Genomic DNA, 12,798 nt, shown 5'->3' with positions numbered 1-12,798 from the left:
CGCCATCTCTCCAGCTAAGGTACCACTACCTGACTGGCAGTGTGTGTTTGAGTCTGTTGGGGAGAGGTCCCACTTACCGGCCACCTCGATCCGTATCTGCATATGGTTCTGCAGGACCCCTAGGGGGTCAAGGTACTCTGCCGCTTTTCCCGACATCACGTCCTCCAGCTTAGCCTTCACCTGACTCAGACGCTCCTTGAAAAGCCTGCAAGAGGAACAGCAGCAGACACCTTGATCTGGGGTTTTCTAGCCCCTCCTATCACAGCGGCTCAAGACAGGTGCGTGGAATTCTCACCCTATATGGAAACCGTGTAAAAATGTAGGAAGTTGCCTTATGCTGAGTCTGACTACTGGCTCATGTAGCTCAGTATTGTCTACGCTGACTGGCGCGGCTCTCCAGGATTCCAGACTAGGGTCTCCTCCTAGCCCTACCTGGAGATGCCACTGGGGACTGAACCTGGGACCTTTTGCAGGCAGAGCGGATGATCTGCCACGGAGCTACAGCCCTTCGCTCTTAGTGTGACAACACATCAAGTCCGCATCTGTGAGCACAGAAGTTGTATTAGAACTGGATAACTGCAAGTATGATATGACGCACCTTATGATTGAAGAGTGCTATTTATGACAGCACTCTTCAAGTGCATGAAAGGTTGGCACACAGAGGAGGGCCGGGATCTCTTCCCGATCGTCCCAGAGTGCAGGACAGGGAATAATGGGCTCAAGTTGCAGGAAGCCAGATTTCGACTGGACATCAGGAAAAGCTTCCTAACTGTTAGAGCCATATGACAACGGAACCAATTACCTACGAAGGTGATGGGCTCTCCAACGCTGGAGGCATTCAAGAGGCAGCTGGACCGCCATCTGTCAGAAATGCTTTGATTTGGATTCCTTCATTGCGCAGGGGGTTGGACTCGATGGCCTTATAGGCCCCTTCCAACTCTACTATTCTATGATTTTAAGTAGTTTTTAGAACATCAACAGGGGGGAAAAACTCTGAAATTTTGGTGTATAGAGCATATATGAAAACTTATAGAAAAGGGAGATGGTTTGGACCCAGCCTGGGCCACTACTGATGATGATGACATTTATTACCTGCCCTTCACCAGAACATCAGAAGAGCCTGCTGGATCAGGCCAATGGCCTATCTAGTCCGGTGTCTTGTTCTCACAGTGGCCAACCAGTAGGTCTCTGGGAAACGCACAGGTAAGACTTGAGCTCAAGAACACGCTCCCCTTGTGCGGTTTCCACAAACTGGTATTCAGAAGCATACTGCCTCTGACCACAGAGGGAGAACATTGCCATTGTGGCTAGTAGCCATCCATAGACTTCTCCTCCAGGAATTTAATCCTCTTTTCAAGGCATCAAAGTTGGTGGCCAGGGCAAGTCACAACAATGTAAAATACAACATTAAAAAACAGTGAAAGCAAATTAGAATCACAACTAGAGAGGGTCCTAAAAATATGTATCTCAAGTGTCAAAGGCCAGGGTAATGGGCTCAATGATATAGAATGGCTGACAGTTATGTAAGTAAAGGAAATTCAACAACAACGGCCGGTCAATGTCCCTGAGGAACCCACAAGCACGGCAGAATGTTTGTCCTTTGTGTCTTGGTAATGGGAGGTAGGCTGCTTCCAAACATGGAGGCTCCATTTAAATATACCTTAATATTGTTTGGATTTAGATCCTGCCCTCCCTGCCCAAGGGAGATCGTGGTTGGTAAAAGAAATTAGTTGTGCACGTGCCTGCGTGTATAACAAGGGAAAACTTGAGGAACTACCTCTTAACACTCCACAGCCTCAGCTTGGAGAAGAATACCAGACATCGCTCATCTGCACAGCAAATGCAACGCTTTTGAATATTCCATCTTTAGAGTTCCACAAATGGTTTGCTATAAGGATTTTCATCTCTATTTTGTTAGTCACTTCACTGAATAGATATACAGTGGGGAGAAGAGCCTGGCTGGGAGTCCAGAGTCTGTGAGTTCAAATCCCCGCTCGTGTCTCCTCGGTGTCAAGGGTGGGTGGTTCCTCTGATCAGATGGTGGATACTCATCCTGTTCTCGATGGGGTTACACTCCCCCTGAAAGAACGGGTTCGTAGTCTGGGAATACTTTTAGATCCTTCTCTGTCACTCAAGGCTCAAGTAGCCTCGGTGGCACGGAATGCGTTCTACCAACTTCGGTTGGTGGCCCAGCTACGTCCCTATCTGGACAGAGAAGATCTCACCTCAGTTGTTCATGCTCTGGTAACCTCTCGATTGGACTACTGCAATGCACTCTACGTAGGGCTGCCTTTGAAGACGGTTCGGAAGCTACAGCTGGTGCCAAATGCGGCGGCCAGACTAATAACGAGGACCAGGCGGTCTGAACACATAACACCTGTTCTGGCCCGCTTGCACTGGCTACCCATATGCTTCCGGGCCAGATTCAAAGTGTTGGTTTTAACCTATAAAGCCTTATACGGTGCAGGACCACAATACCTTTCGGAACGCCTCTCCCAATATGAACCTGCTCGTACACTACGCTCAACATTGAAGGCCCCCCTCCGAGTTCCGACTCATAGAGAGGCTCGGAGGATGGTAACAAGAACTAGGGCCTTCTCAGTGGTGGCCCCCGAACTGTGGAATAGTCTTCCCGAAGAAGTGCGCTTGGTGCCGACATTGCTATCCTTTCGGCGCCAAGTTAAAACCTTCCTATTTTATCAGGCATTTTAGCTTTTCTTAAACATGTTTTAACTGGTTTTAGATTATGGATTTGCATTTATATTTTTTGTATTGTTCTGTGTGATTCTATTGTATTTATTATATTTGTTGTACACCGCCCAGAGAGCTATGCTAGTGGGGCGGTATAAAAATTCAATAAATAAATAAAATAAATAAATAAGGGCCAGCTAAAAGATCATCCCCACAGTGAGTGGCTGAGGGGTTACATGTTCTGCCACCTGTGCAGCCGTGGGCAAGCGGCATAGTCCCAAGGAGCCCAGTTGCCCCTCAGCTGGCAGTTGCGGACAAGGAAGGGCTGGCTTGTGCAGCTGTGGCAAGCTGAGCAGGCCTAGCCAGCTGGGGAGGACTAGCCTCAGAGGGAGGCAATGGGAAACCCCCTCTGAACACCGCTTACCATGAAAACCCTATTCATAGGGTCGCCATAAGTCGGGATCGACTTGAAGGCAGTCCGTTATTATTATATATATTACAAAATGTTGTAGTGTGGAGTGCTCCTGTCCTGCATTCTAGCCAACCATTCTTTCAGGATACTCCATTCCATTTTTGGCATACTCCATTACGTTCCTCCCTGCTGAGTTGTATGTCACTCACTCACACACGTGCACTCTCTCGCTCTCACACACACTCACACTCAGTATTCTTTGGCCACTGGGCATGCTTAGTTGCTTAGGCCACATCTGCACCAGACATTTATTCCACTTTAAACAGTCATGGCTTTCCCCAAGTTTGTGAAAGGTGCCGAGAGTAGTTAGGAGACTGTTATCCTTCTCACAGAGCTCCAATTCCCAGAATTCTCCAGGAAGAGGGAGTGACTGTTAAAACCACTCTGGCCATTGGAGCTCTGTCAGGACAATGGGGGTCTCCTAAGAATTCTCAGCATCCATCCCAAACTACACTTCCCAGGATTCTTTGGGGGAAGCCATAACTGTTTAAAGTGCAATAAATGTCTGGTGTGGATGTGGCCTTAGTCATCACTGGCAAGTTTTGGGTTTTTTTCCCCACCTTAAGAAAAATACCTAACAATTTTTAAGCTTACAGGATCACTTAAAGTGACAGTAGACAAGAAAGAATTTTTTTTTAAGATAAATGAAGTCCTCTAATTGAATTTATGAAGAATAAATATTACCTGGATGTAATAGTTTGTGTTAAAATAGTAATGTATGTATAATATAAATGTCCATAATGTATATGCATTTTGTTATTTGGTATGATTACTGTATGTTTTTTATGTGAGATTTCATCAAGTTAAATAACAAACTTAAAAAAAAAAAAACAGTGATTTTTTCCCCTATTTCTGCAAACCTTGGGGTTCTGGCAAGCGTGTCGATACACCCCCTTTCCCCCCTCAGTACTCCTGTTTTGGCTACACAGCCATCATAACTCAGCAACAGTGTTCACAATTAATATGTATGATGTATGTGTGCAACGGCTACGGTTTAAAACAGGGATATGCAGCTCCAGATGTGACTGGACTCCAAGGCCCACCATCCTTGACCGTTGGCTGTGCCGACTGGCGATGATGAGAGGTGGAGTCACCTAGATCAGTGGTTCCCAACCATTATGAGCACAGGACCCCCTTTATAAGCCAAATTTTTTTGTGACCCCCTCCCCCCAGGGAGGCAGGCTGGCTGCCAGGAAGGAAGGGGGAAAGCAGCCTTTCTTTGCAGGCTTGCTTCTTTTTGCTTCACAAAAAGCCCTCTCCTCTCATTCTAAGTAAGGGCATTGCCAGTAGCGGCAGTGCAAGGAGATGGGAATCAGTGATAGTAATCCCCTCTTCTTCCTGGTAGCCCCACCCTCAGCCTCCTTTGGCATCTGCCATGTATTTTATAGGCAGATGCCTGCCCTTAGTGTGCCTGAAAGACGCTCTGGCGCTTCAGCAAACGGCCTCCCCTCTCGTTTGGAGCAAGGGGGAGGTGGCAGCGGCAGTGGAAAGCAGACAGTGTCGAGGGAGTGAAGACTTTTTAAAAAAAATTAATAAATAATTCGTTTCTTTACTGTTCACGGCCCCCTCTGGATTACTTCACGGGCCCCCAGGTTAGGAACCACTGACCTAGATGAGGGCCAGACGTTCCCCTGTTGATAGGTAGATCCGAAGATGCAGACTGGTGGTTCCCAAATTATTTCCCCCATGGACCACATGAAAATTGTTTCGGGTCTTGGGCACCCACTTTATCATTTTTCTGCCTGTTGGCAGCAATTATAACGTGTTGGGCTAGATGCTACATGATTTTTAAATTTCATTTCCATTGTTTCTTTTATTTCATATAGTTCTTAAGATTTCCTATGGATTTCAAATTTTAAAACAATAAAATGCAACGTTAAGAAATAAAATAGGTCTTATCTATTTTATATTGTATTTTATTGTATTAACGTACGTCGCCTAGAGTGACCGTTAATTCGGCCAGATAGGCGACTCATAAATAAAATTTTGTTATTATTATTATTATTATTATTAAAGCAGCAATATGAATATTTAATGCCACAGATGTGCCATTTTCCATCTTCAACCACAAATCCACAGACAAGCCACGGACCACCTGAATGAAGCTTGCGGGCCACTGGTGGTCCACTGACCACCCTTTGGGAACCCCTGACATAGACAATATAAATGGACCTAGACAAAGAAAAGCGGGAAGGGACGGAACAAGTTGAACACAGAATTCAGATAACAAAACCCAATCCGGCGAGAACAGTTAGTTCCTCTGAACACTTGGGAGGAGAACAACTGATGGGGTATCCATCACTGAGCGGATCCAGGAACAGACTTGTGATGGTATCTTAAGCCTGTCTGCCTCTCTCTTCCTGGCTCTCTCTCAGGGGACAGTGCAAGTACACAGCTAACAGTGCCTGTTCCTCCTCTGCAAATCTGTCTTACCTCCTTTTTAAAGCCAGAGGCCATTGCCACGGCTTGCGGCAGAAAGTTCCACATAATGATTTGCCTTTAAGCGGAGAGTTAATTTGGATTTACTGCAGGTTGCTTTTTCTAAAGAAGCCCTGCAAGCCCACTGATTTTCACTGGCGGTTAAATGGGTCTCACTGGCTTGAAAATGGAAATGGACTGTCTTCAAGTCGATCCCGACTTATGGCGACCCTATGAAGAGGGCATTCATAGTAAGCGGTATTCAGAGGGGGTTTCCCATTGCCTCCCTCTGAGGCTAGTCCTCCCCAGCTGGCTAGGGCCTGCTCAGCTTGCCACAGCTGCACAAGCCAGCCCCTTCCTTGTCCGCAACTGCCAGCTGGGGGGCAACTGGGCTCTTTGGGACTATGCTACTTGCCCATGGCTGCACAGGTGGCAGGGCACATGACCCCTGAGCCACTCACTGTGGAGTGACCTTTAGCTGGCCCTTGACACCCAGAAGTCATGAGCGGGGATTTGATCTCACAGACTCTGGACTCCCAGTCAGGCTCTCCTCCCCACTGTGCTATACCAGCTGGCTCAGCTGGTTTTAAATCATATTATGTTGTTTGATACTGCTGTTTTTAGGGCTATGGTTGATTTTGATGGTGGTTCTTGTGTCACTTCTGTAATGTTTTCATTTTTTTATTTATAATTTAATTTGATTTCTTACAGAAGCCATCGGGTGAGGCGTTGGCCCGAAAAGGCAGGTTATAAATACCATAATGGTCTGAATATAAGTCACTCTCAAATATAGGCCATACCCCTAAAGGAGATGTCTTAAATCACACCTTCTCTACCAATAAGAGTGCGATTATACACCACACTCAACTTTTATACAAGGCAGGTTTGGGGGGAAAGTGGAGCTTATATTTAGACCAATACGGGAATTTTAAATAAAGAAACATTGCAGATAAAATTAACATTGTGTGTTCCGTGTGCTTCCTTTGTTTACCTTGAACTTAACTGAACTTGAACTGAACTTGAACTTGGTAACCCTGGGTCCTGCTGGTGTGATTTCATTTATTTATTTCAAGAGTGGGGAACCTCAGACCAGGGAGCCAAACGGCCCTCCAAGCCTCCCTGTCTGGCCCTTGGGTCTCTCCACAGGCTACACCCCCTTCCCAGCCACACCCCACACCACCCCGCTTTGCATCCTCCTCGAGTGCTTTTGATTAGCTTGGAATGTGTCCTTGAACTCCCATAAAACCTCTTGCTTGCCTCGAGGGAGGACGGAGAGGGGTTTGCCTAGAAATCTGACTGCTGTACAAAGGTAAAAAATTTACATTGGCTGCTCCAACCACTTTTGCCTCTGGCCTCGCCCGCCACTGGCATTTGGCCCCTGGACAGTTGCTTAGAAGGCAATGCAGCCCTTGGACAGACGAAAGTTCCCCACCCCTGATTTATTTCTTCAGATACTGTATTTATATGCCAGCTAAAGATCACCCCACAGCGAGTGGCTCAGGGGTGACGTGCCCTGCCACCTGTGCAGCCATGGGCAAGCTGCATAGTCTAAAGGAGCCCAGTTGCCCCCCAGCTGGCAGTTGCGGACAAGGAAGGGGCTGGCTTGTGCAGCTGTGGCAAGCTGATCAGGCCCTAGCCAGCTGGGGAGGACGAGCCTCAGAGGAAGGCAATGGGAAACCCCCTCTGAACACCGCTTACCATGAAATCCCTATTCAAAGGGTAGCCATAAGTCGGGATCGACTTGAAGGCAGTCCATTTCCATTTCATTTCCACAGACACACACAGAGACTCAAAAGCAGCTCAAAAGAGACAGCACAGAAGCTGATAAGCCAGAGACAGACAGACAGACAGACATTCCTTTTTTTGTGACAGTACCTAACCGGTGCGGAATACTGCCATTAATTTTTTTGCTGGTACCCAGGGCACTTTTATCGAGGTACGAGTACCAGCGCCTCAATTTCCCCCCCAGAAAAAAGCATTTAAAAAGCACATGCTACAACAAAACAGGAAAAATAGAACAAGCTGCAGCAACCATCAACAAAACAACTTAAGGGAAGCCGGAGCTACGGGGCAGCATGCGCAAGAAAGCACAGGAAGACGGAAAAACCCTGGCTCAAGAGGGATGTGTGAGCGCAGCCAAGCTCTCTCCCTGCCTACCTCGCAGGGTTGTTGTGAGGATAACTGGGGTCAGGAGAAGGAGAGAACCATGTACGACACCCTGAGCACCTTGGAGGATTAAAATATAATAAACAGACACCAGGGAAAGAGACGGCAACTCACTTCTCTTTGACTTCAGAGAACTCCTTCTCCAAGTCCAACATCTCGTCCAGGCATTCTGAACGCCGCCGCTCGTAGTCCTCGTCGTCCATTTCTGCAGGCCAGAGAGACAACACATGTCATCCGGCTACTCTCACAAGGTATTGCAGGACAAGAGAATTCAACAATGCTTGCTATCGGGGGATTTCTTTACATGCGGTGGGCTTAAATCTAATACAATAGCAGGGAAGGAAAGGGTCATGAGCTTTTTGCACTGCACAGAAGTTTCTCCTGTCCTATTACCGCCACGGCAGGTGGAAACAGTGGTTGGGAACCTTCAGCCCGCAGGTCTCATTAAACCTGCCGCGTCTCCCAGTTTTGTGAGCTCATTTTGGCCAAGCCCTGCCCTACACCTGAAATTTTATTGGTGCCAGGTGTAGGACAGGTATAGAGCTGCAAAAGCCTGTGCATGTTGCTTTGCAAGCCCTGACAATTGGCTGATTGTGAACGTCTTGTATGCTGAGCTTTGCAAGCGACAATCAGCTGACTCTCAGGGCGTCCATAGTGCCATGTGCAGCTCTTTGCAAGCCCTGACAATCAGCTGACCATCTACACAGGTACCTGACAGCTTTGCCCACCTGTCAAACTTGACCCATGGGTGGGGGAGTTCCTCACTGCTGCCGTAGCCCCCATATGCACTGGTCATTTAAAGCAGTAGCATCCTACTTTAAACACCTCTGCTTTCTAAAAATGTGAAGGCCTGGGAAAATTCAGGGAAAAACAGTTTTCCCTGGATTGTTTCCAATTGTTTGCAAAAATTCAGGGGGAAAACATTTTTACCCCAGGACTTCAAATCTGTAGCCTTCCCCCAAAGAATCCTGGGAACTGTCATTTGTTAAGGGTACTGGGAGGTTTTAGGAGACACCTCTCTTCCTCTCACAGAGCTACAATTCCCAGAGTAGTTTAAAATCAATCCCTCTTCCCAGGGAACTCTGGGAATTGTAGCTCTGTGAGGGGAAGAGAGGTGTCTCCTAAAAACTCTCAGCACCCTTAACTCACTACAGTTCCCAGGATTTCTTGGAGGAAGCCATGATTGTTTAAAGTGGTATGATAACTGCTCTAAATATATAGCGCAGATGAAGCCTTAGAAAGAACAGCAAGGGCCAGTCCTGATGTGTTGCCAAATGTTTCAGAGCAATGGAGAGGGAAGGAGGAAATTAAACCACTCCTTTCTCTTTACTACTGTCAGCAGCTGCTCGTAAAAATGGGAAGGGTGGCGGGGGACTGATGGAGAAGGGAAGCCAGGAATTCTTCTGCGGCTTAGATATGTATCCACTTGTCAAAGTTGCACATGGGAAGTGAGGAACCTCAGGATCCAGCCTGTCAGTCGGATCCTGTTCCCGATGCCTGTCCGAAGCCCTGCTCCCTAAGATTCTCTCACTGAGGGGTTGTCCCTCCAAGTGTTGTTGCTTTCCTAGCTGCATCATAGGGTTGATAAGAGCTGAACTATGTCCAAAGGGCTGCAGTTTTCTCATCCCTGCTGCAACTGTAGATGCCAGGGACGGAACCCGAGACCTTCTAAAGGCCCTGCCACTGAATTGCGGGATTTCCCGTAAAAAGAAGGCAAGGTTCCAGTCCTCAGGATTCTGGATAAAGAGCTGACTGAAACAGGACAATAGGAGGGCCAGGATCTCATCTCGATCGCAGAGTGCAGGACACGGGACAAGGGGCTCAAGTTACTGTTAGAGCAATGTGACAGTGACCTCGGGAGGTGGTGGGCTCTCTGACACAGGAGGCATTCAAGAGGCAGCTGGACAGCCACCTGGCGGGGATGCTTTAAGCCGGATTCCTGCATTGAGCTGGGGCTTAGACTTGATGGCCTTATAGGCCCTTTTCAGCTCTACGATTATGATTCTAAGCTGCGTTCTACCAAGCCAGGCCACTGGTTCATTTACCTTAGTGCGGTCTACACTGAATCACAGCGGCCCTCCAAGGTTTCAGGTAGAGGAGGGTATTTCCCTGCCCAATCTTGAGATCCTGGGAACCAAACCTGGGACCTCCTGCGTGGAACCGTACACAGTAGCACTTGGCCTGATCCAGCAGGCTCTTCTTATGTTCTTAACTATGGTCATCTCCTAAAAACAAGGTATGATTCCAGTCCTCATGGTTCTGAATACAAGGCTGGTTCGTCTACCTCAGTTTGGTCTACTGCAGGGGTGGGGAGCCTCTGGACCAATCACGGCCCTTCAGGGGGTCGCATTTAGCCCCCTTGCAAACTACTCCTACCATCCCATCAGCTGATGTCACTAGTGATGTCAGCTGATGGGCAAAAGGGCAGGGTTTAATCCTGCCTTGGCTGTGCATTCCCAGCAGGGAAAAGATAGCACAGCCAAGGCACCAGTTGAGCAGAGAGTAAAGCCCTGTGCAAACCCGCCCATTGAAGCAGTTCTCACACAACAGCTACTTCAAATAAGCTTTCGCAAAGGCCTTAAGACAGCTCCCGTGCTTCCATTTGCTCAAACAGGAGCTGTCTTAAAGCCTCTTTCGAGTCTTTCCACATTTTCCTTTTAAGTCTCCAACATAGAAGAAGCTTTTGCAGGCCACTCCCCATTCCCCCTTTAAGCCTCCCATCTCAGGAACTTAAAAGGAAAGTGTGAGGAGACTTGGGAAAGTCTTTTGAAAGTCTCTCCTACCCCTTTCCCTTTAAGTCCCTGATCTCAGAGACTTGAAAGCGAAGAGCAAGGGATTTTGACAGGTGGGCAGCCCTGCACATCTGCCAAATTTGGTCCATGAAGCAGATCCCTAAAGATCTGGCCTGTGGAGCCAAAAAGGCTCCCCATCTCCAGTCTATTGTATACTTATTTTCAGTAGCTCTGCAACATTTCAGAGAGAGAAGGGTCCCTATACAAAGATGCCAGGTACCAAACCTGGGATCTTCTGCAGGGAAATCACATGCTTTACAGCTCAACTATGAGCCTTTCCCTAGCTCCAGAGGAAGGATTCAGGAGATTTCTTGCTCCTGCCAGCTACCTGAACTCTCCTCTTCCGATTCAGACTGGCTGCCGCTGCGCTCGTCTTCGCTCTCTTCTTCGCCGTTCATCTCCACGGTCGAGTCTCCTTCGGCCTCCATCTCTTTGGGCAGGGGCTGGACAGGCATTTTGCTCTGGGGAGACAAGGGTGCCCAGGGTGATGAAAGAGAAGATTGGAAACAACCAAGGGTGAACAGCATCAGGCCACCATCCTTACAACAGCAACTTATATTAAGTCCATATTCCAAAAGAGGTGTGAGCAAAGCATAGGATCGTGTAACGGGCACAACAGTGAGTACTTTGAAAGTATCACTTTGAGTGAGTGGGTAAACAAAGGCAATTTTCTAGTCCTTAAGATTGCAATGGAAGCTTAACAGTACATGGTCATCAATACCTGGTAACTTGTCTCTAGGAGAGACAGCTAAGGCTGCATGCACACCATACCTTTAAAGAACATTCCCCCCCCAAAAAGAATCCTGGGAACTGTAGTTTGTTAAGGGTGCTAGAAATTATAGCTCTGTGAGGGGTAAACTATAGTTTCCAGGATTTTTGGAGGGGGAGATGTGCTCTGAATGTGCTTTAAAGGTACGATGCGTACACAGACTGAGCAAGCTTCTCAGCTGAACGCCCACCCTGTGAGGAAGACACCTACACACTTTCTTGAAATGTATTCCCACTACAAAATTTGGATTCTATTTTTTTACGCACATGGAGGCCTGATCAAGCATCTCAGCCTGACGGGTCACCTGGACAGCATTTGTTTCCTTGACGCATGCAGGACTTTCGAGCTAGTTACCCTCTTCGTGCCATACGCAGTAGCAGTGCCTCTCAAGAATCCTGGCGGCTTGCCAGAAGATACGCAGTATGCCTCCAAATGCCAGTTGCTGAGAAGCACAAGCGGATCACAAGCAGGGAGAGTGGTGTTGCGCTCAACTCCTGCCTTGGGGCCTCCCATGATCATCTGTGAGAACAGAACGCAAGACTAGATGGGCCACTAGCCTGATCCGGCAGGCTCTTCTTATGTCCTTAAAGCTGGAGGGCTAGCTCAACTCCTCTGCCAGCTCTTTATCACATAGGAAGAGCCCTGCTGAGTCAGGCCAATGTGGACCAGCACTCTATTCTCGCAGTGGCCAACCAGATGCCCATGGGAAGCCTGCAAAAACCCAAGTGCAACGCCACTGTCCATGCCTGGAATTCCCAGCAACTGGTGTTCAGAAGCCCACTGCCTCTGAAGATGTTACTTAATCTCCCTGCTTGGCAGCTAATATTCCCCATGAGTTGGGAGGGGGAAGAGACGCAGGGGGAAACTAGCAGCTTAGGGCCAGCTATAACGGTAGCCAGGGGCTCCTGCTTACGAGTCTTTGCCACAGTTAGCTTCTCCATTCTCAGCCTCCAGAAATCTCAACGGTCAGCACTTGGCTCACACATGGTTCCTTGGGAGGAGTTAAATGAAATGACAAGACAGGTGCTCCCTTCTTTAGCACAGGGATGGAGAACTTGTGGCCCTTCAGATGCTGTTGGACTCGCGGCCAATAGTCAGGGATGATGGGAGCAAGAGTCCAGAATTATTTGGAGCAGGGGTGAGGAACCTCCAGCCCGCAGGCCAATCTTGGCCCTCCAGAGGGCCCAATGTGGCCCGTGAGGCCATTTTCACCAAACCATGCCCACTCGCCTATCAGCTGGTGTCACTGACAGGCAGGCTTTAATCCTGCCTTAATCTGTCCCAACGCAGGGCTTAATCCTGCCTTGGCTGCACACCCAGCTCCCAGGAGGGATCAGGACCACATAGCCAAGCCAGCAGGATTTAATCCCCGCTTATCAACTAATGACATCGTGTGATTGACATGTGGGTTGCCCCTCCCACCTGTCACATTTGGCCCATGAGGCTGATCCTGATAAGGATCTGGCCCGTGAAGCCAAAAAGGTTCCCTG

General features: G+C 48.2%; 1 protein-coding gene across 6 annotated transcripts in view; it reads right to left on the bottom strand.

Annotated features, from left to right (window-relative positions):
• The window catches only part of BRMS1 (BRMS1 transcriptional repressor and anoikis regulator), a 34,698-nt gene that overhangs the window by 20,086 nt on the left and 1,814 nt on the right, over nucleotides 1–12,798 (bottom strand). For all 6 annotated transcript variants that reach the window (XM_061606387.1, XM_061606388.1, XM_061606384.1 and 3 more), the window contains exons 2-4: nucleotides 10,868–11,000; nucleotides 7,862–7,952; nucleotides 78–205 (exon numbers count right to left, since the gene is read on the bottom strand). In XM_061606387.1, the coding sequence (XP_061462371.1) occupies nucleotides 78–205; nucleotides 7,862–7,952; nucleotides 10,868–10,994 (346 nt within the window). In that variant the 5' untranslated portion in view covers nucleotides 10,995–11,000. The remainder of the gene's footprint in view (nucleotides 1–77; nucleotides 206–7,861; nucleotides 7,953–10,867; nucleotides 11,001–12,798) is intronic.

Source organism: Rhineura floridana, chromosome 22 (genome assembly GCF_030035675.1).
Source record: "Rhineura floridana isolate rRhiFlo1 chromosome 22, rRhiFlo1.hap2, whole genome shotgun sequence".
In the NCBI taxonomy this organism is placed as follows: Eukaryota; Metazoa; Chordata; class Lepidosauria; order Squamata; family Rhineuridae; genus Rhineura; species Rhineura floridana.
Note: the sequence above shows the minus strand (reverse complement) of the source record. Positions and strands in the feature narration are given on the sequence as shown.